At 51.7% G+C, this 26,855-nt stretch overlaps 1 protein-coding gene across 1 annotated transcript in view; it reads left to right on the forward strand.

Annotated features, from left to right (window-relative positions):
- Nucleotides 1-1,081: 1,081 nt before the first annotated feature.
- Nucleotides 1,082-26,855, forward strand: part of TMEM132B (transmembrane protein 132B) — a 294,781-nt gene continuing 269,007 nt past the window's right edge. Inside the window, exon 1 of the mRNA XM_031442489.2 lies at nt 1,082-1,365. Within this exon, the coding sequence (XP_031298349.1) occupies nt 1,299-1,365 (67 nt within the window). The 5' untranslated portion in view covers nt 1,082-1,298. The remainder of the gene's footprint in view (nt 1,366-26,855) is intronic.

The following is a 26,855-nucleotide window of genomic DNA, read 5'->3' on the forward strand; positions in this document are numbered from 1 at the left end:
GTGGGGGCCCCTGGGGGATCCAGGACTTCAGGATAATAGGTACTGTGACCTCTGCGAGGCCTTGGCCCCTGGCTGGAAGAATCCGACCACCCAGTCCCCATCCCCGCTCCCGCTCCACCCCGGCGCGGTCGCTGTCTGACCCTGCGCGCGAACTGGTCCCTGGGACCGCTCTGGTCCGAGCCCCCTTCCTCTGCGCGCCCTTAGAGCCTGAGAGAAATGGGAAGGTGCGTCCTCTAGCTTGGGTAGAGAGGGATCCCCGAGGGTCCCTGCCTCTTCCCACACGTGGGAGGCCATCCCTAAGACGCCTTTGATCTCGGGACCCCAGACCGCGCCCAGCCAGGGCACCCCCCTTACGTCCGGGTCCTCCTGCTCTGTAGAAACTCCTCAGGTAGACCCCAACTCTGGGAGGCCACCCCTGCCCTCCCCTCGCCCACACAAGCACCCCACCCACCCACCCAAGCTGTGCCGAATTTATCCAGGACCTCTCGTCCGCGCTCAGTCTCGCGGTCCCTGTCCCCCGCAGACACCTCCCCTCGAGACGTCGCTGCTCCATTCCGAGGACCCTCTCCGTCTCCCTCATCCCGCGACCTTGGGAACCCCCACCCTTACTCCCCGAATACGCCCGGATCCTTCCGCACTTTGCCCAGTCGGTCATCCTTCCGGCGGTCCCTGTCCCCGCCAACGCCCTGATCACCCCGGTGGCGCTCCCCAGGCCTCTGCGGCCAGGCGCCCTCCCCCGGGGACGCCGGGGAGTGGCACGTCCCGCCGCCTATCACCGGGCGGCCGCCTGGTGCCCCGTCTCCCGGCGGCGGGCCCCTCCCCCGGCCTCCCCAGCCCCTCCCTCCTCCCGCCTCGCCTCCCTCCTCCCCGGCGCTCGCGCGCTCGCTCACTCTCTCGCTGGCTCCAGGGGCGGCCGGCAGCTGGCGCGGGCAGAGGCGGCGGCGGCGGCGGCGGCGGCGGCGGCGGCGCGACCGGGATGGGACGGGCGCTGGGGCGCAGGAGCCGCGGCGGCGGCGGCGGCGGCGGCGGCGGCGGTGGGGGCCGCGCAACTCGGTCCAAGTGCGGGGCCGCCGGCCAGGGCGCCGGGCGCTGAGCCCCCACGGCCCCCCGCTCCCCGGCCGCGCACGGCCGAGCCCCAGAGAGCGCGCAGAGGCGCAGCCCGGGAAGCGCCGCCAGCGCCCGCCGCCTGCGTCTGAGGAAGAGCGGCGCCCTGGGAGCGAGCCATGTCCGGCACCCGAGCGTAGCCGCGGGGGCCGCTCTCGGGGGCCGCGGGCCGGGTCCACCGCGCGCCGAGGACCATGCTGCCTCCCGGCCGGGCGCCGCCGCTCGGGCTCCTGCTGGCGCTGACGGCGCTCCGGTGCCCAGGTAACGCGTCCCCGGACCCCATCCCCGACCCCGGCCGCCGCGCACAAAGTTGGCTCCCGCACGGGGCGGCCACCACCTCCTTAAGTCCCCGGCAGCTTACATCTCCCGGACTTGGACAGATATGAGAGGACTCTGAGAACCCAGGGGTCACCAGCACGTACCCCTTTGCCCAGCGCGAGAGCCCACCCGCCTTCCTCCCCAAAGCCCCCGCTCCCCTGCGGATCCTTTTAGGGCGCACGGGGGCAATGGATGTGGTGCGCTCAGCCTCTCGAGGCGGGTGGGGGCGCGCCGCCAGGAATCGAGTCCCTTCCCCGCCCCGCCATGGGGCAACATCCCCCCGGGACCCGGTTCCCGCGGCGGCTTTGCTGTGGCAGGGAGTCGGTGGGCCCCTTCTCCTGGTTTCCTGATGCCCGAGAACGCACGGCCGTGCTTTCCTAAGACACCTGCGGGGCCCCACCTTGAGGTCGTCTCGGTCGGAGCTGTCTGGCTTGTCCGCAGCCCCTCCCCGGCCTCGCGGCACCCTTCCGCTTTTACCTCCCCGCCGAAGGTGCCCCCTCCTCAGTGGCCTCCCCTTGGCTAAGGCGCAGCCCGCTGCTCGCCTCCTGAAAACGCGGGCTGCCCCCGCGCCCTGACCCCAAGGCGGCCAGGCAGCTCTGGGCACGCAGGGCCGCCTGGAACGTAGTGATGCTCAGAGCCAGTGCCTGGGTACCATGGAGCTGGGCTCCCCGCTGGCACCGGCACAGCTGTCCCCGAAATCTGGTGAGTGGGAAAGGCAACATAGTCAGATATTGGGTCTCCGCTGGAGTTCGGAAAGCTTTCTACCACCTTGGTGCGGCTACACGTTGGTCCTAGAGGACGCTTATCCTAAATGCCAGTTCCTCCTCTCTTCCCACCCCAAGCATCCAGAAAATCCCGAAGGCCCAGAGGAACCGGGAACAGTCACCAGAAACGTTCATGTGCATTTGGAGAGCTCAGTTCTCCAAACCTTTTAACGTCAGGATCCGCGATTTGCTTGAGAAAATTTCTTCTCATCTTCTTAATAAACAAACCATTACACAGACACCCAGAACGCAGCAGAGAAATACAACTCTAACTTTTCAGCTGTAGCTGTCTTGGAGGGTAGACGTTAGGAGCAAACGTTGCATGCCAACTTAATGTTGTGATGTATTTGCGTGGAAGGAGTAAGTAAGTATTGTCTTCCTTTGAGATGCCCTCAAGTGACCCAAAATATTTAATAAAACCTTCGACTTGGAGAAAGCCTTCTGTCAGAAATAGCCATCGGCTTTCAGCTTTGGTGCAATTTAGAGAGTGGTTTGGACTTAACGTGGATGCCTCTTCAATCTGCTTGGCTAGCAAGCAGCTGCGAGAGCTCCTTCGCTCTCCGCGTTGCTCTGTGGTAGGTGAGGAGGGCTGTTGCTGGGGTGAAGCTGTTTCCTCTTAGCCGAAGCCCAGGAGCCTGTTCCCCAAAGTGCACAGTCCCTGGGACATGAAAATTGCAGTTTTGTCTTGATTTTGTTTCTGCACAGGGGTCAGAGTGTGCCTGGGTGTGCTCATGAGTGAATATCAGAAATCTCTCAGAGACGCTGCCTGCCTAGTACTTTGTAAGGGAACGCGGTGAACCCCCTCCCCCCTCCCCTAGCAACAGAAGAGCTTGTGCTGTTGCTGGTTGGGATGGTTTGTCACCCCTGAAACCTGGTGCTGGCCGGGCTGCTGAGACTCCTGGAGGGTCTCAGCTGGGCAGCTTGTTCTGACAGGTGGTGGTGGGGTGGAGCCCCCAGTACCGTCGCCAGGTCTTTGGAAGCACGTGTAAGATTTTCACCGGCCCTCACCAGGGACATAAAGAGACGACAGTTTGATCACTCTATATTTAACACCGGTTAGGAGAGCTGGGGCGGTGGGGTGGGGGGGGGATAACAAGGCTGAAATTCCTGAAAGCAACTTCGCTGCCTCCTGTTGGTTGAAAGGTTCGGAGGAATTAACTAGAGCATCCTTCAGAGCTGGTTGGATTTTCTGGATAATTTCTGGCGTGATTTTCCGACCTCGTTTGGCTGAGGCTCTGGGAGAGGGGCTGGAGGAGTTCAGAGGCGAGGAAGGAAGGACTCACTCTGTCTCTCCCGTCACACACAGGGACTGGCTGCTTGGCACCCCACCCCCCCCCCCCACTCCTGCGTGGGTAGCTGCCATGGTAGAGTGTGGTGGGTGTGCTTCTTTTAGCCTTGCAAGCGCTTAAACATATGGAACTGTACTTGGTAAGAGTCAGCACAAATCCCCCAGCTGAGCGACTAGGGGGCCCCCATTATTCAAGCCACTTTTGTGCACGCTATGGCTTTGCAAATTAGCGGCGCTGTTACAGTTCCTGCTGGGGAAGATGGACGCGTCTTGCTCCATTGACCCATCATGCTCGGGGTCTATAAAATCTGGGTGGGTGGAGCGCCCCCGACAGAGGGGCCTTGTGAGTGGCAGAGCCTGCTAGTCTGGGGCTGGTCGGGGGAGACTTTGGCTTCAAGGCAGAGATGCTGCCAGCCGTGCCTGGCACCTTGGCGTGGCATGCGGTACATTTCTTTCTCGTTCCAATAGTGACTGGGGACGGGGGTTGCCTGTGTGTGGTGTTGCCCTTCAGAGAGGTGGCACTGGGGGTGGCAGGGAGCTGTATGCCAATGCTGTTGCCTCCTCCAAGTGATTTAATGGCTGAACAGTGGAGGTTCCCAGAGTAAATCATTTCATTTCCCCTCGCCGGATGCAGGGAACTTGGGAGGCATGGGGCTTCTGCATGAGCTGCGATGCTTGAAGCCAGCAATGAGCCTGGTGGTTGCCATGGTCCAAGGGAGCACGAGAAACCCCTCGCCTGTGGGTGTGAAGTCTGGGAGGGTGGTCTCTGGGCTGGCCAAGCCCTCGCAGGGGCCTTGTGCCTGGATGAAACCACCCCCCCTCCCTCAGTTGTATGCAGCTGGGCAGCTTTATTCTTTTCCCCTGGGTCTAAAATTGAAGGGGGATGGAGAGGGTGCATTCTCCTTTGAAGCTGTGGGATTCAGTAAATGCATTGCCTCCCATCGTCGTGGAGGGCTGGAGGCACCCGGGTGCCAGCGGCAGTGTCACAGGCTGATAGCAGTACCACCAGCTCTTCCCCAGAGTAAGTGAGTGGGCTCGGAGAGCGAGATGTGTCTTAGAGCATCGCCTCCAACAGCCCTCTCGGCAGATGGCAAAGGAGCCTCAGCCATGGGAAGTGACTTGCTCAGGGTCACACAGCGAGTTGGTGTCAGATCAGGGCTTGAGGCTCATGCATCTTCTCTCTTTAAAAAAACAAAAATCCTCGTCCAGGTCTTTCTCACTCTGCACAGAGGAACCTTTTGGTCAAGGAGTTCCACTGTCTGGTCCTTTAGGGCAATGTGACTCCATTTAAGGAGTCCAAGGTCACAAGAATGACAGCCGATTGGGGTGGCCAGAATAGCAAATGTCAGCTCAGAAGGGCAGATGCTGGTGATGAGGATGGGGTGATGACAGAAGCACATGCTTCTGACATCGCTCACTGTGTCATGGGGTCCATCCTGGGCCTTTCCTCGTATGAACAGGGTGGAATGCTCATCACTCTGGCTGATGGACAGTCTCGCTATTCACAGCTTACAGGTGAGGAGATTGAAGTCCAGAGATGCCAAGTAACTTGCTTGAGGTCACACAGCATCAGGATCCCAGCCCCGGCGCTGGTCTGTGCCTTACCCCCCACCTCACACAGCCAACCCCTGCTCCACAGCCTTGCCCAGAACCAAGTGGACGGGCTTCTGGACAAGCCAGGCTGACATTTCAAGGTGGTGGGTGGTGACCAGGTCCCTTTAAGTCCCTTTCTTCTTTCTCTCTCTCTCTTGATGCAGCAAAGACATCTATTAATGTGAACTGAGGTTTCCAGCCATGGAAATCAAACAGCTTGGAGTCAGCTCTGCAGGCAACTGGGAATCCTTTGAGTTCTGTGCCCTCGAGGGATTAGATGGTTATGTTAAGGGGTGAGATTTTAGCAGACACACACCGCCCTCCTTTCCTTTTGGTCTCCTGCCCTGGTTCTCCCACTTCCGTGTGGCTCAGGATGAGAAGGAACACCTCAGCTAACCCTGATCTACACTCGCTTACTGTGCGTCCTTCGCAGATTTCACTTTGTTGAGTCCTCAACGCCAACCCCCCCATCCCCACCGTGGGGCAAGGATGTGTTTGCCCCATTTTACAGATGAGGAAACTGAGGCCCAGAGAGGTACCATGACCTGTCAAGGTCACACGGCCACTAAGGGATGGGCTGTGGATGTGAACCCACGGTGCACCCAGATCAGGGTCAGTGCTCTTAGCTCCCACCTCCTCTACGTCTGTAGGCACTGAGCTTTGTGGGTGGTTTATTGGATTTTGAGACTAATTTGGGCCCGGGGATTCAGGGTTATGTTTTGAGTGGAGGGCAGAGCTGGGTCTTTTTGGGGGAACCCGTTTTGGGGAATTTTGGTCCCTCTGAAGTCAGGAGCCTTGGGGTGCGTCTGCAAGGAGGGGCTGTGTGTTTTGGGAAACTGAGCTGGCAGGGAAGGCTGCTGGCTGCCCTGGGGCCATGTCTGGCCTGCTGACTTCTCTTGTTCGTCGCCAACATTTAAAAAGTAGGAGATGCCAATATCACCCTTCAGGTTTCTGGCTTCTCGCAAGAAATGAGATGTGATCCAGCCCCTCCTAGCCCCTCGACCTCTGCGACTCAGCTTCCCCACCCGGAAAATGGGTCCTGTCTTAGTCCATCCGGGCAGACTGGGTGGGTTTTAAACAGCAGACATGTATTCCTCACGGTCGTGGAGACTTGGGAGCCCGAGATCATGGCGCCAGCGTGGTTACGTTCCGGGGGGAGAGCCCCCTGCCTGGTTCACAGATGCTGTGGTCTCAGTGTGACCTCGCTTGGCGGGAGGGGCGAGGGGCTCTCGGGGGTCTCTTTCATAAAGGCACTAATCCTATCCTGAGACTCTGTCCTCGTGACCTAATCACCCCCCAAAGGCCTCACCTCTGAACACCATCACATGGCTGGTTAGGTTTCAACCTATGAGTTTTGGGGGGACTCAAACATTTATCAGGCCCTGAACTCCCCCCGATGATCTCGTCACAAGACTAGGGGGCACCAACAGCATGATGGGGGTCTGTCCTGCAGGGCCTGCAGTTTCTCAGGAGGGAGGAGAGGCTGGAAGGGCAGGGCGATGGGCTCTTTGCTGCAACATTCAAACCTGTGAACTGAAGGATAACGGCCTCTTGGTCGCCTACCAAGTGGTTTCTCACTTCAGAATTTCCCTGGATTCTTGGGCCATGGTCCAGGGAGAGGTTAGGGGCTCAGATGTATCCCCGATGGGGGTACTGAGGCCCAGAGAAACTCAGGGACTTGCCGAGGACAACACAGCCCGTGAGTGGCAGGGCAGGGTCTCCTCCCCAAAGTGCCTGCTCCTGCCTCCCTTGCCCCTCAGGTACTTCCTCATCCCAGAGTTTAGTCTCAGTCTCCCTGCCCTTGGGCTTAGGTGCCTGTGACCTCAGGGGCTTGCATTCTAGGGCAGGGTTGGTGTGATGGAGAGAGGGATGAGAAGCCGGCCAATACGTAAACAGGAAATTCCCCTACAGTAGTTTACACTATTCATATTCACTACAAAGCCAGGAGATGGGGAGGGACTGGGTGATCCAGGAAGGCTTCTTGGAGGAGGTGGCATTTATCTTATCTAAATGAGCAGGAAAAAGCCAAGCCAGAGAAGGGCGTCCCAGGCAGGAGGAATTCACATCCTTGCAAGGTTCTTTGCATTGTGTCTGACGCACAGCAAGTGATCAAGAGATGCCAGATCACTCATTCATTCATTCATTCATTCAGCATACATATATTAGCACTGGGGACACAGCAGGGAACGAAAGAGACATACCTCCCATTCTGAGGAGCTGTCATTCTGGCAGAACGAGACAATAAGAAAACAATGGACAACTATGTAATTTCCTATCAGGCAGTGACAGCACCACTGGAAGAAGCAAAGCAGGGTTACTGTCACTTTTATTCTCATCCAGGTGTTTGTTTTGCATCTTCCTGGAAACTCAGGGCAGGATGGACCCCCGATGTCCACCCTCTGCCAAGGGAAGGCAGGAAGGAAGTCCAGGGTCTTTGGAGTTAAATTCCGGCGTCTTCCCTCATTCAGCCCTCCTGGGGCCGCAGTCAGGGTGCTCCCAACTCCCTTTCCTGATTCCTGACTCCTGAGCTGATCAATACCCGCGCCTAACATTTCGGCCCCGAAACAGTTACTTAAAAAAATCAATAGAGTCCAATTGGATTTGCTGTATTTTATTACTGAGGGTGATGGAGAGTCGAGAATTGCCCCGGCGCTTCTGAGCCCCGGCTGTTTTGCGGCGTTAACCTAAATTAACCCGTTGGGGGACCTAACTCATCACGACTATGCTTCAGAGCCCAGAATTCAGTGCCTAGGAAGGGTGACTCAGAAATAATGCATCTCTAATGTCGGCTTTGTGCCTGGAATACCTCCCACCAGGGCTCTTAATGCACCGGAGCAAATGGACACAGAAATACTGCCGTGGCTGCAGCCCGCGCTCCTGGGACTGACTCCGCGGGTCTGCCCGAGGGTCCTGGCTTTCCCTCCAGGGCTCTGGAGCGCTGGCCTGGCCCTGCCTGGTCTCCTGGCTTTGGGAATCTGTGGCTTCCTTTGTTTGCCCGAATTGTGTACTGCCGACGTATTTCGATCCCTGGCTTGCCGGGGTTCTCTTCTGTGGTTGTACCGTCTGCTGCTGCAGGCTCTCCTGGGCGAGCTGAGGGGGCCAGGTGAGTGGGGAAGGGGGCGCCCGGGCGGAGGGAGGAGGATGCTGAGGACCATGAGGCTGGAAGGGGCGGCCAAGTAGGAGGGGACCCTGTTCTCGCAGAGTCTGCTCCAAAGCTGGGGCAGGGGGAGTGGAAGGGGAAGGCTGTGGTGTAGATGGCAAATGTCATTTTGCCAGAAAAACTGTTTCTAGGGTGGCAGTGCATGAGAACTTTTCCAGGCCAGTGGAGAGCCGCCGGCTACCTTTGGGCCATAGCTGGTCTGCAGACTTCTCTTGTTAGTTGTCGGCATTTAAAAAGTGGGAGATGTTAGTATCCAGGTTTCTGGCTTCTCTCAAGGAATTGGAAGACCCAGGAGCACTGGGCTGGCTCCTTGACTTTGCTGAGACTCAGTTTCCCCATCTGTAAAATGGGCCCTGCTTCCCCCGCTGCTGATCTTCCTCGAAACCTCACCCTAGTCCTCATCATTCCTTCATTCTGCCTTTGTTCACGACACGTTTGCTATAGTGCGCCTGCTCTGTGACCCAGTAGGAACAAGACAGGCAAAAGCCCCTGTCCTGGTGGGGTTAACATTAAAGTGAAAGGAGGCAGATACTGAAACAGACACATAACCAAAAGACACTGTTTATAAATGATAGTGCTTTGAAGAAACGTGAAGTGGCGGGGTGGCGGTGTGGGTGGTGGTGGTGGAGAAGAGAGGGCATCCTGGGGAGGGCTGTTTTGCAATTTTAAATAGCAGGGTCAGGAAGGTGACCTTTGAGCAATTGCCTTAAAGGAGGTGAGGGAGCCAGCCAGGGGGGCTGTCTGTGGGAAGAGCGTTCCAAGCAGAGGGAACAGCCAGTGCAAAGGCCCTGAGGTGGGAATGTGCTTGGCAGGTTCCAGGACAGAAGGGAGGCCAGTGAGGCTGGGCTGAGTAGCTAGACAAGGTCACAGGGACCAGAGCCTGGTAAGCACTGTGGCTTTTGCTCTGAGTGAGATAGGAGCCGCTGGCAGGTTTGATCACTGGAGACCGTGCTCTGACTCACGGGAGCAGAAGCAGAGAGAGAGCCCTGAGGGGCTCCTGTAATAGTCCAGACACGGTTGGTGGTGGCTTGGACCAGAAAGTAGCTGTAGAGGAGGTGAGAAATGGTGAAATTTGGGGTGCAGCTCGAAAGTTGTGCTACAGGATTTGCTGACTGGTAGGTTCGTTCGATAAATATTTATTGGGAGCCAACTGTATGCCTATCCCTGTACTTGGAATGGGGGCCAAATCAGTTGCTCGTTACTGGTGAAATGAGCAAACAGAACTTACACCTGTGAGTCGGGCGTCTGCCTTTTGTGTGTTCTTCCCAGCAGCCCTGGGGAGAGGATTGGGGCGGATACACCTGTGTTTCTGCATCTGTGAGACGGGCATAAAGACACATCCTTAATGGGAGTAAGGTTAAGAGCATCCACTGAGACGTGAGGTGCAAATACTTCTCAGCACGGTGCCCAGCACAGACGAACGGCTCAATAAACGGTGGCAGTTAATCATGTTGGCAGGACAGTTGAGGAAACCAGGGCTCAGATGGGCTATTTGCCCCTGGAAATATGTGGAGGTGGAGGTCGGATTTGAGCTGTGATCTATCAGATTTAGCTTGGGGGTTCATTTTTCTTGCTGGAAATCCTAATATTCAAATTAAAAAAATTCCTCTTCCATTCATGATGTGATTATTCTGGCACAGTTTATTATGGTTAGTTTCCCAGTACAGGTGTACTTGCTTTTTTTTAGTAGATGTTTAGGTGAAAAGTTGTGTGCCAGTCAGATTCTATATTCTCCATCCAATTCCACAACAGGTTAAAGATGTGTGAGTTCCATCTGATCCCGTGCTGGCCTTGGCTCCTGACTTTTCGCTTGGTATTTTCTGCCCTCATTAAACTGGGCATCACTAGGCTATGGCCCATGGACCAAATCTGGCCCTCGACTTGTTTGTGTAAATAAAGTTTTATTGCAACACAGCTACGCCTGCTTGTTTGTATATTGTCTATAGCCACTTTCTCACAAGGGCAGGGCTGAGTGGTTACGATGGAGGTCATACGGCCTGCAAAGCCTCCATAAATCACCTGCTATCTGGTCCTTTTAAAGACAAAGTTGGCCTTAAATGGTCAAGCAGGGAATTCTGTATAAATGTGTGTTTATAGCGCTCTATGGTCAAAACAAGTACCCCTTTTTGATGTCAAAAAAATTATCCAGCTCCTCTGAATGAGAAGAATTGTGGGTTTGGTATCTCTTGGTTAAAAAAGAAAAACATATTGATCGAAAGTTGCTGTCAATTCAGTAATGCTTTTGAAGGAGTGAGTTTTGGTAATTACAGTAGCATTTATGTAACATTTTAAAAATAGTATCACATGTGTGTGGGAGATATTTTTCACTCTGCAGGCAAAGCTGGATGGCTCACAGCTCAGAAGACCCCTTATAGGGAGGCTGTTGGAGGGAACTGGTATTAAAGGAACCCACTGGTTAGTTATTTTATACTCAGAATGACTCCAATCAATGGCTCTCTTTTATGACCTTGTGTTTTTTCCTATTCGGTTGTTTTATAGATGAACATAGCCTTCTCTGTTTTATCTGTCACCCAGGTCTGTGATATTTTAAGTTTCCAATATTAAGATTTTAGGTGCATTCAAGGAGATGATGTGTCAAATGCAAGGGTGGGTCACTGTATTAATCTGGATTCCCAAAGTTGCAAAAGACAAAATTGGGAACTTAACTAGTCAGTCCCTGGAGGTGGGATGCTTAAGGGGGAAACAGCTTCAGGCATGGCTGGATCCAGGGGCTTAACACTCTCCTAATGAGAGCTTCTGCTCTCACTTTGTCTGTTGGTTCTCTTTTCTCTGTGTTCATCTAATTCTCAGACAGGCTGTCACCACCTGATGGCAAAGTTGGCTACAGTTGGCTCTTGGCTTTGAATGTCTTTTTCCTTATTGTCCCAGAAAGAATCCCAGGACTGACTTTTACTGATCTAACGTGGGTTGTGTGCTGACCTCTCAACCAGGGACTGTAGCTGGGCTGTGGGGATGGAATCCTGTATCTGATCAGCCACACTTAAGTCAGAAGCTCATTTCTGGAGCCAGAATCGGAAGTAGCTTGCCAGAGAGATGGGAAAGGGGATGATTCCCAAAGGAACATCTGGGTGGGTGGAAGGAAGAAAAAGTTACTATGACAGGCTGCCAGATGAGGTGGGGACTCCCTCACTGCCCCCAAGGTCAGAAGAGCCCTCACGCCTGGATTGACCCCTCTGGTGTCCCTTCCCAAAGGAGCAAATGCTCACCTTCACCCTCCTGCCTTTTGTGGGTTTTCTCCTCGCTGCTACCAAATCTCCTGGGGCTTCTGTTTTGTACATGTGACCTCTGAATCCCCAGTCTGGTGATCTCACACATATTTCAGTGGCTTTGGTTGGAAATATGGACTATTTGGAATGTAATCTGCTAATATATATGAAAAGAGAACTTGATCTTCGACCCAGCCATCCCACTTCTGGGAAATCTATGTTTTCTAGAAGTAAAAGCACCACTGGTAAGGTTGTATGTTCAAGGCTATTTATAGCAGCATTATCTGTGGTGGTAAAAAAGAGAAAAAAAAAAAAGCCCTGTTCATCAGGGGATCACTCTGGACTCAATGGTGTATTTTTGTGCTGGACCACGGTGTGGCTGTTAAAAAGAAGGGTGGACATCCATTGTCCTGGCAGGACCACCATGGCTTATTGTCAAGGAAAAAAGTGAACAGCTGGATAACTTATCCTATGCAATGCCATGCTAATAAAAACAACCAGCCAGAAGTCTCCTGTGTGTATAAAATAGCTATGTTCATATAGTGCTTCCTGCATGCCAGTCACAGTTCTAATATATCTACACATATCAACTCATCTAATACTTTCAACAAGCCTGGGAGGTGTGTGGATATTATTATTATACCCATTTTAAAGGAGGAGAAGTAGAGGTCCTGAGAGGTTAAACAAGGTTATACAGCTAATGAGTGGTGGAGCTGGGGTTTTAATCCAAGTAGTCTGGATCTTAACCACGTCTCACACCCCCCAACAACCCCCCAGCAACCCCACCCCCAACATGTTTTGCTATTATTTTATTAGTGTGGAAGAAGATGTGGCTGGACTACTGACCTCAGTGGAGGAATGAAGGGGTGGTGGTGGGAGGGTGGTGGGTGAGGAGTGGGGGTGGGGAAAGGAAGGAAACCTGGAATGTCTGAGACATTTCAGCCACAGTAACGCTGCTTTTTAAGTTGAGAGCCCAGCTCTTAGGGTTTCTGGGTCCCTGCTGGGGCTGGTGAGAATGTCTTAGTGGGAAATCCCCTGTATTTGCTGCTGTGCTTTGCTGGGGCTGGGGGCTAAGGTGCGTGGAACTCCGGTGACCCAGGAAGGATGCTGGTTGGTGGTTCCCTGGGGGAGAGGAAGCCTGAGCCTGATTGTGGTGTGATGGGTGTGTTTGTTTAGAACGGGTTCATCAGTGAGTGACAGAGAATTAAAATAGTGATAGCTTAACTAATAGGAGTTGGTTTCTCCCCCAGGTAAGATTCTGGAGCTCTGTTGCCCAGGACTGTAGGTTGGCTCTGTTCCAGAAAGTCCCCCATAGACCCTTGCTCCCTTCTACTATTTCAAGGTTGAAGTCTTCGTCCTCATGATCCAAGATGGCAGCTACAGGTGCAGCCATCTCATCTCCATTCCAGGCACCAGGATGAGGGTGCAGACAAAGAAAGGATGAAGGATGTGCATCACCTGTCTTTTACAGACCAGTCCTAGAAGCAGCCCCATGATATTTCCACTTACATCCCATTGGCTGTGACTAAGTCACATGGCCACATCTAGCTGCAGGAGACTCTGGGAAACACAGTCTTCATTTGAGGATGCTAAAAATCAAGAGTTCTGTTACTATGGAAGAAGGAGAGGATGGATGCTGGCGGGCATCATTAGTAGCTGGTGATGAATACCTTTGGAGAGAAGCTGTAAACCATCAGGACCTTTTGTGTGTGTGCGTGCGTGCGTGTGTGTGTGTGTGTGTGATGTTATTCTGCCTCCTAAGGTGGGGGCTTGGGAAATATATCCAGGAAGAAAATGAAAGCAGTTCGGTGAATGCGTAACACTGTCTCTGTCAAAGATACGAAAATAATTTAAAATATTACAGATAAGTCTGAGGTCCCTTTTGAACAAGTTTGTATCCTTTCAAAAAGTAACCACTCTTTATCAGTTTGCTGTGTATTTTTCCCTGTTGGAAATATAGATAATACATCATTGTTTCAAGTTCGTTTTTAATATATATACATCTGTCTCTTCCCCAATATTCATGTACACATAGAACTTTTTTTTTTTTTTTTTGAATTGCAACATGGTCTTCCATGGTGTGGAAACATCAAGGTATATTTGGTGATTTTCCTCTGTCTCATAAGATGAGGGATTCCATACAGAGAAGGGGAGTTCAGAAAGATTTGCAAATGTCCATTCTACTTACCAGGAACAGTGTGCAGAAATCAACACCCCACAGGATCTGCAGACATTTGCAGAAGGCTGGTGTGACTGAGTGATAGTGGATGAAAGAATTGACACCTGAGGAAGTCGAGTTAACAGAGAAGTGGGGCTGAGGGGGGCTGGTTCTTAGAACCCAAGTCTGTTGCCAAGAGGTGCTGCTTTTTGGTGGCAAGGACCTGCCAGTGCTTCCCAAGGTTTCCTTCCCAGTGGTTCCGGCTGTGGATGATTCCTAAAGGACTTGGAATGCCAGCCCGTCTACTCAGGGCACTTCTCCGGATTCCGGTGGCTTTACCCTTAGAAAAGGGACATCCTCCGTTCCCCAGCCTGTGCCTTCATAGCACTTAAAATAAACACAACTCTTTCTAATGCAAAAGACTCTAGAAAGCACCATGAATTTATGATGAAATTTTTTTTATTTCCCTATGATATTTTTTTCTCCTTCCACCCACTCCCCCCCACGCCCAGCCCAGTTTAAGTGTTTTTCTCTTAAATGTATGGGCTGAGCTGTTAAGAGGGTCTGTATATTTCAGCAGGAAGAGTGTTGGGGGAGGAGGTGTGGGCTTTCCTGTTTGCACCAGCTTTACTTACACATGCTTCAAAGTGGCCTCGTCTTCCTCCTTGATCAATTTGCTCATCACCTTGGCTGATTTTGTAAGGCGGCTAGATTCTGCTGCACAGAGGGCACCGCGAGGCAGGAAGCTGCTGGAATCTCTTTTTCAATTCTTCCCCATCCTTCAAGCTTTCCTAACTCCTCTCGTTCCCCGTCTTTCTGTGTGAAAGTTGTTAATATGTGTTTGAGGGAGGGGATGACCTTCTGCAGTATTTCCCATCAGTTTTCTCTCTCTCACTGCTTGATTATATACTGTCTGCTCCTCCTCTGGCTGCTCTCCCTAACTGTTCCAAGCAGATCACTGAGATTAAGGGCATGAACTGAGGTGGCAGACTGCCTGGGTTCGAATCCCGATTCCACCACTTGCTAGCTCTGTGACCTTGGGTGAGTTACTTAACCTCTCTGTGCCATAGCCTTCTCATCAGTGAAACGGAGGAGAGTAGGAGCTCCTGCTCATTGGGATGCTGTCAGGATTAAGGGAGATGTTGTGTGAGAATTCAACACTGTGCTTGAATTCACACGGGTCTTTAATAAATGTCAGCCCTGCTTTAATCCTTTTCTCCATCCATCAAGTGTTTAATTGAACACCTACTCTGTGCCCTGGTGCTCATTTTTGTGGTTTGGCTCATCTCTTCTCCCACATTATTTTATATCCAAATTTTATATCATATGATGGTGCTAATTTTGCCTTCCTCTGGAAATAACACCCTGATTTCCTTTTGGGAAACCACTGCTCCCCTGCTTGGAAGCCATGTGGTCTGGGCATTGCTCACTTTCTCCTCCTCCTATAGGAGGGCTCATGACTTGTGCCTGACCCATCAGAACCGCTCCTCTCCTAGGCTTCGAGGACTGGCTCAGGCTTGGGCACGTGACCCAAGCGGGGCCAGTGGGGTCGGGATGTTTATTACAAGCACTGGGGAGCTGGGCTTCCTTCTGTGTTGTAGTTGCTTAACTGGGAGGATGTGAGCCTGGATGTATTTGTTATTATTGCCGTGTGACAAATTGCCACAAGCAGTTTGGCTTAAAACAACCCACATGTGTCACCTCACAGTTTCCGTGGGTCAGGAACCTGGGCACGGGCTAGCTTCTGCTTCTAGATCTCTCACAAGGCTGCAGTCAAGGTGTTAGCCAGGGGTGGCGACTCCCCTGAAGGCCTGCCCGGGGAGGAGTCTGCTGCGGTGCTCACATGGTTGTGGGCAGGACTCCGTTTCTGTGGGCTCTTGGACTGAGGGCCTCAGGTCTTTGCCGTGTGCTCCTCTTCATGTGGGAGACAGTAGCTTCATCAAAGCCACCAGGTGACGATCTTTTGTGACCCAATCATAGACGTGCTCTCCCTTCCACACTGAGGTATGACATAGATCAGAAGGAATTTCCTCAGGGGGAGGGGACTACCCAAAGCTGCGAATGCCATCAGGCAGGGAACACTGGAGGTCATTTTAGGAGCAGCCTACCATCCTGGAACTCCGTGAGGATGAAGCAGCCTGGAAGAAAACAAAGCCAAGAGAGGGCGCCGGGGTGAGTTTCCTGGCGACCCTGTTGGATTACCCAAAAGTAGCTGTTTCTGATGGGAACCTGATCTTGAACTTCCCCAGTACAAGACCTAATACTTTTTTTTCCCCTTAAGCTACTTTGAATTGGGTTTCTGTCACTTGAAACCATGAGAGTCCTGATGAAGTCTTGTGAAGGCTCTCTCAGATTCCCTTGCCTGGCAGTGACTGCTTCTCCTTGGAAAGTCTTCGGCGTTCTATGTGCTTGCTAAAATCTAGACAATCTCACATGCCTCATCTCCCCCCTGGGCTGAGCTCATGGAGGGGCAGAGTTGTGTGACTCTTTTAAAATCCCCCCTTCCTTTCTTTATCGCAGTGCCTCGAATGCTGTCAGACACGGTGGATGCCATCTGCCAGCAATTAACAACACGAAAGGCACTTCCTTGTCCCTCCCCCCCCCGCCAATCAAAAGTGTCTCAGAAATGACCTCAGTCTCCTGCACCTGGCTTAGGGTTGGGACGCTGGATGTCAAAGGCAAACACATGTTTGATGCTACCCTCTGGAGGCGGAGCACATCTGCACACAGAAACCGCAGTGAAAGTGTGACCTGCACAGCCTTGGGTGGCTCATCCTAACAGAAGTGACAAGTCACAAGCAAGCCGAACTGATCAGAGGCAGTGCTTGGCTAATTCCCTTAGCATTTTAGATTTTAATCAGTGACTTCGGTGACGACCCTGCCCCGTGCAAACTTTTATTGATACCAGCATATTTCTTTTTAGTGGTAGGATTTTGTAATTTTTTCCGCCTGGGGTTAGTGGAATTTTATTGCATGTCCAGCACGAATGCCCTCCTATTGGATGCCGGTATATTACAAAAATGTGTTTCTTCCCACTTTAAGCCACTTTAAGATGCTTTTCATTAACACATTCAGTTTATTGCAACAATCTAGCCTTGGAAGTCATGCAGGGTCGCTTCCCACTGCGTTTTATTCACTCGAGGCCAGCCCATGGTCACAGGAATGGGAACTTGACTCCCCTTCTTGACCAGAAGAGTGTCAGAGAATTTGCAGACATATTTTAAAGCTGTCACAAGTGCTTTGGAGAAAGATGGCTGCAGGCAGGGGGGTACTTCAGCGAGGATTAATCAGTCAATCACCTAAAAGATTCTGCTCCGTGATGGGTCTATCCAATGAGGGAGTGGTGGGGGTGGGGAGGGAGGAGCGTCTTGGCTCCTGGATCCACCAGGAAGGCTGTGCTGTGAGTGGTGGGATGGGGGGGCACTGCCCAAACCCCCAGCTGGGAGGCGGTGGACCTGGTTCACTTCCCTCTTAGTGTTCCTTGCTGTAAGAGGAATCAGATGCCCTGAGCCCCTTCGGATGATGTGTCTTGGGGGCCTCTGATTTAAACGTGGCCCTTTTTCCTCCCGGTCATCAGGCTTGGCAGGGGTGGAGGGGTGCCCTCCACCACGAGACCACTACCCATGGCTGCGATGGCCTCGCATCTTATCCTGCTGGTGGCTTTGGTACCCAGATATTTCTCCATGAGAGCCACCCGCCTCCCTCTCCGTCTTTATTCATTTGCTCCTTCACTCCTTTAAAAAGGGATTCATTGTGAGTTCTTAGCATTCCAGGACGGTGGCAGCGGCGGCTACCTTCATCAGCGGGAGAGGCTTGGATTGGAATGTTAATTTCACCTGGGGCTCTGCACATTGTTTCTGTGCTGAGCACAGATTTAAAAGGAGAAAAAAAACGTCATTGGCTTCTTCTTCCTCTTGGCCTCTTCCAGGAGCCCCTGGGGGAGAGAACGGGAGGGTTTAGAGTTTCTGTGACCCGCTCGCTCGTCCCTCCACGCAGGGTTCCTGGAGCTTCGGGCCCTGGTGCACCCGTGGAAGGAACGTCCCCACCACCTGCTGCGGCCGCTGTAAACCAGCACCTCGTGGCCACATGCAGCCCAGGGCCGTATCTGTGTGGCCAGCCTAGTGCTTTCATAATTTTTGAGCCAATATTCAAGAGCTGGAAGAGTTAGTATTAAAATCTGGATTTTTCAGCTTCTCTCTGGAGAACAGCTGGGCTGGGAGCGCTGCGTCCACTTTCCCAAGAGTGACAAGTGGCTGCAGTGACATTCTCCAATTCATTCACCAGTTTGTTCATCGGATATTTGTCCTCTGTGCCGGGCGCTGTTGTAGGTACCAGGGAGGTAGCCTCTCTGGTCAAGGCATCGTTCCATCTAGAAGGGGTCGCTCATCGATGTCACTTGTCCACGCCCTCCGCACCAGTACCGTCCAACAGAACATCCTACAGTGATGGGACTGTTCTCTGTTGGGCCGTCCAAGATGGTGGATGTCACCTGGCACTGGAGAGGAGGCATTGATGTGGCAGAAAGCATCCCAGCCAGGGGGATAGCATGCTCCTGGAGACGGGGGGGGGGGGCACCACGTTTCTGTCCCGTTGTCCCATCCTGTGGGGGCGTCCTGGGGGAGGGGGCGTAGACTCAGCCTGCTCTACTCTGCTCCAGGCAGGGTCAGGCCCAAGGACTCCCCCCGCCCCCGTCTCCTCTCTGCACCCCTCTCCTGGCCACTGCGGTGCTGGCCACACCTGGGAGTGTGGAGACATTTGGCCCTTGTTTCTCAAACCCTGCCGGCCATTGGCCTCAACCGTTTGATGGAGCTCAGCATCTCAGCCACTCAGATGGAAAATGAAAACGCTCCCCAGTCCTGAATTCTCTCCTCCTTCCCCGGAGGGTAATCCACTCTGAGATTTGCCTGTCTTTCCAGATGCTTCTCCGTGAGTCTCACCTGTGCCTGCTCTTGGTTTGGTCAGTGATTCACTTGTTCATGTTGATATTTCATATAAAGAGAATCATTCACTATGTGATATTTTGTGTCTGTTTCTCTCACTCAGCATCATGTTTCTGAGGTTCATCCACATGGTAGCCTGTGTCAGGCCTTCATTCCCTTTTAATGGCCAAGTAATATTCCACGGTGTGGCTGGATCACATTTTGTTTGTTTATTCATCTGTTGGACACTCAGATTGTCTCCACCTTCTGGCTGTTGTGGGCAGTGCTGCTGTGAACATTCGTGTGCATGTGTTTGCGCACCTGTTCGCAGTTCTTTGGGGTATACTTGGGTACTTTTTAAAAGCTCTGTTTATGATTCTAATGGGTAACCAATGTGAGAACCATTGACCCACCTTTGACCCCTGCTTGGAGGGTGGGTGGCAGAAGGCCAGCATAGAGTGGGGGAGCTGGAATTCTGAGCCTGCCAAAAGACCCTTTTATTGTTAGACAAATGGCTTCTAACTGGTCACTCTGTGGCTTCTTGTCCAGTGGTGCCTTCTCCAGCCCAGGCTCTCTCTATAAATAACCACCCTGTTTGATTTTCTGCTTAGCACTTGCCACCATCTGCATGAATCTCCCTTTGTTGCCTGGATGGATGGTTTACTTGTATATAATCTAAACGTTTTTGTTCTAGACCAGAATGTGATCTCCGTGGGAACAGAGACCAGAACTACCTTGTTCATCCCTGTCTTCCTAGCACCTGGAGGGGTTCTTGGGGAAAAGTGTTAGGTTAGAATCTACTTTTGGAAAATGTCAGAGGCTGGGCTGCTTGCCAAATCTGCCTGTAGAATAACTCACTTATTCATAAATCCATTCATCCACCCATTTATTCATTTGACAAATATTTATTGATGCTCAGTCTGTGCCTGGCAGTGTACTTCAGTGCTGGGGGTAGAAAGGCAATGCCCCTCCCATCAATGAGCTCTCTGTCTATTTGGAAGACAGACAGGTAGACAACCCTCATACAGTGCAGACCGTTAACACTGTGGAGGTGTGAGAGGCATTAGGAACCGTTAGCGTTAGCTTCAGGAAGAGGTGTGTTAAGATTATCTTGGTTGCAAGTAACTGAAACCTGATTCAAAGTGGTATAACTAAAAGAGAAGTTAAAAAAAAAATGTAACTGGAGTGTCATGGGTAGGCTTCAGGTATAGCTTGATCCAGGGCCTAAACTGATGTCATTAGGACTCAGTCTCTCAGCACTAGTTTCTTCTTTGGTGGCTCTGTTCTCAGGCAGGGTCTTTTCAAAGATGGACCCTATGTAGGGCTCTCATCCTACCAGCTTAGCAACCACAGTGGGGAGGTGACCATCTCTTTCCTGTGGTTCCCGGCAAAACCCCAAGATCTGACTCTCATTGGCTAGGATTGGGTCATGTGACAATCCTCAAATCCATTTCGGTGACTCTGATTGGCCAGGCTTGGGTCAGGTGCCTTATCCTGGAGCCAGGGAGGGGTAGGGTTATTCCACCTGTACCGTGTGGACAGGGAGTGGAGGAGGTCCTGCAGAGAAAAACATGGGTGTGGCCACCAGGGGAAGGGCCCAGACCACAGGTGCCCACTCTGGGAGTCAAGCCTAAAAGAGTTAAGAAGAGCTTATTGTGCTTAAAAAAGGGTGTGCTGGACATCTCCGGCCTCCCTCCGCTCAGATCTATTCTGCACCCCCTTTGCCCCTCCCTGGCCTGGGCAGCTGGCCCTCAGGGCTGAATCCTCTCGCTTTCTTTTGTCTTTTAACTTGCAGTTAGATGTGGCCAATGAGAGGCCAGGCTGGAGATCCCAGGGTGGGGCAGGAGAGAGTGGAGCCGTCTGTTCCCGGCTCCTCATGCTCTGTCACATTTCTGCCAGGAGCGTCACCTCCGCCCATTCCAGTGAGGGAGCCTCGCCTCCAGACGTGGCGGTTCCAGCACACTGTGCTCTCTCGTTGTCCCCTGAGGCCCCGGGAAGTGCCAGCTTCCTGCTCCTGCCAGTATCGCAGGGCCTCACCACAGTCCAGAGTGTTCATTTCCTGTCGCTGCTGCAGCAAGTTAGCACAGATGTCGTGGCTTAGAACCCCTCGAATTTAGCATCCTCTGGTTCTGGAGGGTGGAGCCCAAAATGGGTCTCACTGGGCTCAGGTCAAGTGCTGTGTCCCTTCCGAGGGCTCTAGGAAGATTCTCCAGGGAAGTTCCCCTGCTTCCTTGTCTTTTTTTTTTTTTTGTGTGGAGGCACTGGGGATTGAACCCCGGACCTCGTGCATGCTAAGCACGCGCTCTACCACTGAACTGCACCCTCCCCTTTTCTATCTTCTGGCAATGCCTGATTTCCTTGGCTTGTGGATCCTCTCTCCATCAGCAAAGCCAACCCGGAAGCACATCCTTTTTTCTCTGACCTCTCCTTCCATCCTTCCGTCTCCTCTCTCTGTCCCTGACCCTCCCACCTCCCTCTTCTAGGAACCCCCCGTGGTCACGTTAGGCCACCTGGGTAACGCAGGACAGCCTCCCCGTCTCCGGATCCTGAACTTCATCACGGCTGCAGAGTCCCTTTTGCCGTGCGAGGTCCCATCCGCAGGTTCCGGGCATGAGGACTTTATTCTGCCTCCCACAGCCACCTTTGTCCACGTCTTCTTAAAAACCTCTCTTTGACCTCTGACCTCTTTGACGTCTGACCTTGGGGCTTCCCTGGCAGCCTTGCTGCCCTCTGCCTGCTGTCTTAGTTTGCTCGGGGTTCTGTAACAAAATGCCGCGGATGGGCGGCTCACGCAGCAGATGTCTGTTTCCTCGCGGTTCTGGAGGCCGGAAGACTGAGATCAAGACAGTTTCTGGGGAGGACTGTCCTCCTGGCCATCAGACGGCCACCGTCCCCTCTGTTCCTCACCAGGAGGGCTGGGGTGGGGAGAGGTCGCTCTGGGGGCTGGGGCTTCAACACTGTGAATTTTGGGGGGACACAAAACTCAGTTTTCGACTCCTCCCCTCCCTAAGCTTCTCTCTGTAACCCTCGGCCTTGAAGACCCGCTTTGTGTCTTTGTCGAGAAAACAAGAGCCCAGATCCCTCTTCCGTCTGCGTCTCCCTCGAAATTACTCTATTACCGTGGCCTGCTTCTCTCTCCTCTGTGACTGTGGGCAGATTGACAGGATGTTGAAGGATGTTCCAGAAAAGGTCGCTGATAACAGGCCTTTGATTAGTTCCTGAGAAAAGGAGATGGTGATTCCTTTCCTGGGCTGGACCGGGCGGTGTAGCCGAGGCGGCACAGGTGTCCGGACAGAAGGGGCCCGGCCGGGTCGGCCCCGGGCTGTGAGCTCGTGGGAGGCGTCACGCTGCCTCCGTCCCCCCAGCCGGCTCTGCGTGGCTGCCGCGGCCGCTGGCTGTGATTTTGGCATTTTGCAAGCTGGAGCCATCGGGCCCCTGAGCCGTTAAGCTGTGTAGATCCCTTCCCTGTCTGCTCTGGTTTGTAATTAAAACATGACTTGCCACTCTGATTAGATTGAGTGGTTAAGTTCATCTGGAAGAGGTTTTCACCGCATTGTGTAATTAGCAACATACGATGCTTGTATTAGCTCAATTAAAAGTTATGGTGATTAATATGGGTATCAAAGCAGAACGATAAATCAGCAGATTCCAGGCACTTGGAGTTCATGGGCTGGAAGGCGCAGAGCCAGCTGCAGCCTGCCTTGGGGAGCGTGGCTGGGCTGCTGCCTGGCCGGGTGCTGGGCGGGGTCGGGTACCCGGCCAGGTTGCTCCTGACATCTCTGAACCTCCATCCTGGAAACGGTACCACACTTCTCAGATCATCCTGAGTTTCAGAGCCTGGGGTATGTTTTACGTGTGATCTTTCTTCCTCTCTTCACTCTTGATTCTAAAATACCCTGACAGGCATTATCTATCAAAATTAAAACCTGCCCTCACCTTTGACCCAGCCATCCCCCACTGAGATATTTATCATTCAGATACGTTTCCACGTGTGCAGAATGTGGCAATTGTGCTAATAGTGTCTACAGTGATTGTAATAGGAAAGTTTTGAGAAGAGCCTAAACTGATTAACTGAACTACAATATATCCGAGCAAGGAAATACTTTGTAGCTGTTTAAAAAAAAAAAAAAAAAAAAAAAAAAAAAAGAGACAGAGGCAGGGCCATTTACAGTGATACAGAACTGACTGTAAGTTGTGCTGCGAGCTGATAAAGCAAGATGGAAAACAGAGGCTGCAGAGTATCGCCGTGTGTGTGTGTGTGTGTGTGTGTCTGTGTGTCTGTGTGTGTGTAATACATAGACAGAAAAGGAAATACATATGTAAATGTTTGCAGTTGTTGGGAAGCGGGAATTCTACCATTGAACCACCAATGCCCCATAAATGTTTGCAAGTGTTGATTCCCGTGAAACTGGCAGCTCCTTCTGGGAAGGGGAGGGGTTGTCTGGGGCACAAGATACGTGGTGACTTAATTCTTACTGTGTACTCGTGTGTACCTTTTCAGTTTCGTGCCGCTGTACATTTATTATTTATTTAAATCAACTTAAAAATATTTTAATAGGAAGTAGAAAAAGGCAGCCACCACATCCACCTTCCCTACCTCAAAAATGAGAAAAAAAAAAAAAAAGGACCTAGTTTAGTACTTTGCACAAATTCTCTTATTTAGTCCTTGCGACAGAGAGCTTTCAGAGCGATTTTCCTTTGCTGTGGAATTGTAATGTTCTGTCTCTGGCTTCTAGATTTTCAGTACAGAAGTGAAAGCTAAAAATCTCAAATGCCCACGCCATGGCATTCGAGAGTGGGAGAGAAGAAACCTTCGCCTTGACCAGATCCCTCCTTGTTGGCTGTGACCCAGATCTGGGCGTGGACCACGGTTGTGACAACTGGCATGTCACCACGAGCTTTTCCCATCAGCTCCTCCCGTCTGGGCTGCCGAGGGGCCCTCGGTGACGCTTCCTGGCCCCATCTGCTCCCTGATCTACAAGAGAGATGCTTATCTTGGGTGGGAGAAGAGGGAAGCATATAATTCTTGCTGAAGCCTTTTTAAAAAAATGAGAGTTACTCAGCAATGCCACTCCTAGGTTTATTCCCCAAAGAATTGAGAACAGGTCCTCAAAAACCTGCCTAGGAATGTTCACAGCGGCGCTATTTGCAACAGCCAAAGGTGGACACAACCCAAGTGTCCATCAACAGATGAGTGGATAAACAAAGTGTGGCCAGTCTATACCACGCGATGTTGTTCAGTCATTGAAAGGGATGGAGTACTGATGCTCGCTGCGCGGTGGCTGAACCTTGAAAACACTCCACAGAGCTTAAAAAGCCAGCCACAAAAGGCCGTATATTGTATGATTCCATTTATATCAAGTGTCCAGAACAGGCAAATCTGTAGAGATAAAATGCAGACTGCAGGGTGCTGGGCGGGAGGAGAGAATAGAAGGCGACTGTTGAATGGGTACCAGCTTTACTTTTGGGGTGATGAGAATGTCCTGGAATTAGACAGACGTGGCGATTGCACAGCATTGTGAGTATGCCAAATGCCACTGTGTTGTTTGCTTTTAAGTGATTCATTTCATGTTATGTGAATTTCATCTCAACTTAGAGAATTACAGCCAACTGGAGGGAGAGGACCCGAGCTTCCAGATTATTCATTCATTGCTCAGGAGATCAATATCTGGAATGTGGTGATGCAGTGGACTTTTGAAAAAACACAAAACCTGAATGGTGAGGTTTCCAGCGACATTTCAGGGACTTGTGGCAGAGACTGAGAGGTGCATTCCCAGAGTTTGGACAGATAATCTGGATGACGCATTACAGCCTTTGCTTTCCATCCAATTATATAGAGGTGCTTGTTTCTTCTAGAGCTGTATACTTCTGGAGTTTATGCACATCCAAGCGATTACTAATATGCATTTTAATTTTCTATACTTTTCTTACAGGGAGAGTAGCGTCCTTTGGCGTTGCTCTGTGGCATGCTTAGCAATACACCTCAGTGAAGGGTGGTTATTTTGCATCAGGATTTGGGAAGGATCCTGATCCTTTTTCTGAACCGAGGCTGGCCGTTCTTGCCCTGGCCTGTGCCTGGGTGAGAACCCAGGGGCGGCCAGGCCTGGAGATCCGTAAGGAGGGCTGTGGGATTTTGTTTGGCTGCAGACCTTTAACGAGCCTACGAGATGATGCCGTTTCACGGAGGCCCAGCCACTGCTTAAACAAGTGCGGATTAAATCCCTGTGTACTCAGTATTGATTTGATCTGGGCGTCCTGCCAGTCCCGGAGGAAGCCAAGATGGTGATTCAGGTCCTTCTCTCTCGGCATCTCCAAGAGGTCTGGGATGACAACGCTGGCTGGGCTGTGCTTTCTGACCGTGGGTGGGGGCCCCCTGGGCTCCTGGCTTTGATGTGTTCTTGGTCAGGCAGGCAATCAGCAGTAGGCTTTTAATGGGTCTTCTTGCCTTTTTTTTACCCCTTGTCCTCTGTGTCTGTTTTTCAGATCGTAGCCAGAGTGAGCCTTTTAAGATGTTCAATCAGTTCCTGTCCCTCCTCTGCTCCAAGCCCTCCCATGGTTCCCAGCTCACTCAGTGTAAAAATCCAGACTCTTGAGCATGGCCCACAAGGCCCCTTCCCCTTACCTGTTCTTCGCCAGCCACTGGCCTCATTACTGGCCCTGAGAGGCCAAGCACACAGCAACCCCAGGGCATCTGCACACACCATTCCATCTGGAATGCTTTTTCCTGACATTGCACAGCTCACTTTAATATCATTCTAGTCACGTGTCATCATCTCAAAGGGGGCATTTTGAGCTACAATAGCACCCAACCCTCTCTTCCTTTCTTTCCTTGCTTTGTTTTTCCTCAGCATTTATGTTATGTGAATTTCATCTCAATTTAAAAAGTTACAGCTGTCTGGAGGGAGAGGTCCTGACCTTCTCAATTATTCGTGACATAGCACATAATGATCAGTTTACCTGTGTTTTGCACTTGACTGTCAGCTCCATGAGAGCAGTGACCTCCTTTGTCTAGTTCATGAGTGTGGCCCCAGGGCCCAGAATAGTGCCTGGCACATAGTAGGTGCTTATTAAAGACTCGTTGGGGGCACGTTTAATGAGTATTTTGTTGCGTACTTTGCATATGAGGATTCAGTGAGGATAAGACACGTCCCTTCTCCTCAAGAAGCTTACTGTCTAGTTGGACAGATGAATAGGGTCCTTTTACCCATAGGGTTTTATAGGCAGAGTGCCTTGGGCTCATGAGTATATCTGGATTATACCTCAGTAAAGCTGGAAAAAATTTACAGAATAGTTCCAATAACCAAGTACATATTTAAATCTGATGCTTGGTACTCATCCGCTTTATACTCTGCCCTCATTAAGTTTTATGAATCGGTGGACATTAAGGTTGTTTCTGACTTTTCTCTGTTCTGTATGCAGAGCTGGGAATAACTGATTGGAAACAAATTAGAAGAAAAAAAACAAAAAGTTTGAAACCTGAAAAAGTTTGGAAAAAGTCCAGCATATATAAAGAAAATGGTAAAACTAAAACTAGTATTCAAACAGTCATCAAACATAATACAAAGTTGACCAGTTGATCAAGAAAACTCCATTTGCTTCAACTCTTATAAAATAATTTTCTATAACCTGGGTTGCAGGAGCATTTCAACATGTTTAGTACCGTGGAAGCCTTAAGAGGCCTGGAAAGGTCTTAAAGCTGCCTTGGAGATAACCGGCCTGCCTGAAATATAAAGTGATTAATCTATGTAAGTAACCCCTGCAGGACAGTGGAAATTCTGAGAAGGGAGAGCCCTGGGCAGTTCTGGGAAGGCTTCCTGGAGGACGTGTGACTTGAGACTTGAATCTGACCAACTTGGGGTGGGAGGGGAGACTGGGAGGAGGAATAGGTTTCCTGACTCTGGTGCCTGGGTCCGTCCACAAAGTCTGGGAAATAGCGCCCCCTTGTGGATGGTCTCACTGCCAATGGCTGCGCCTCGGACTTAACCGAACTTCTGCATAAGAAAAGCTGGCTTCCTGCCCAAGCCTCTTGCTGTTGTTCCATAACCAGGCACATGCTGTTTCAGAAGAGGGGGAGAAAAGACACCCACCCAACCTTTACAGGGATGGAGGCGAGGGGAGAAATGGGTGCTTGTAACTCCAAGGGAAATAGGTTTCTCTGTCCCACTTGACTTTGTGGGTTGAGCTGCAGGGTTTGTTGCTGCTTTCCTCCTTCAGGGACTCAAGGCGGTGTACAGAAATGAATCAGTGTAAGAAGATTAAAATCATTGGGGCCAAAGGAAAATAAGAGACATAGTCTCTCAGCTATTCTCGTGGTTGAATAGTTA

Source organism: Camelus dromedarius, chromosome 31 (assembly GCF_036321535.1).
Source record: "Camelus dromedarius isolate mCamDro1 chromosome 31, mCamDro1.pat, whole genome shotgun sequence".
Lineage (NCBI taxonomy): Eukaryota > Metazoa > Chordata > Mammalia > Artiodactyla > Camelidae > Camelus > Camelus dromedarius.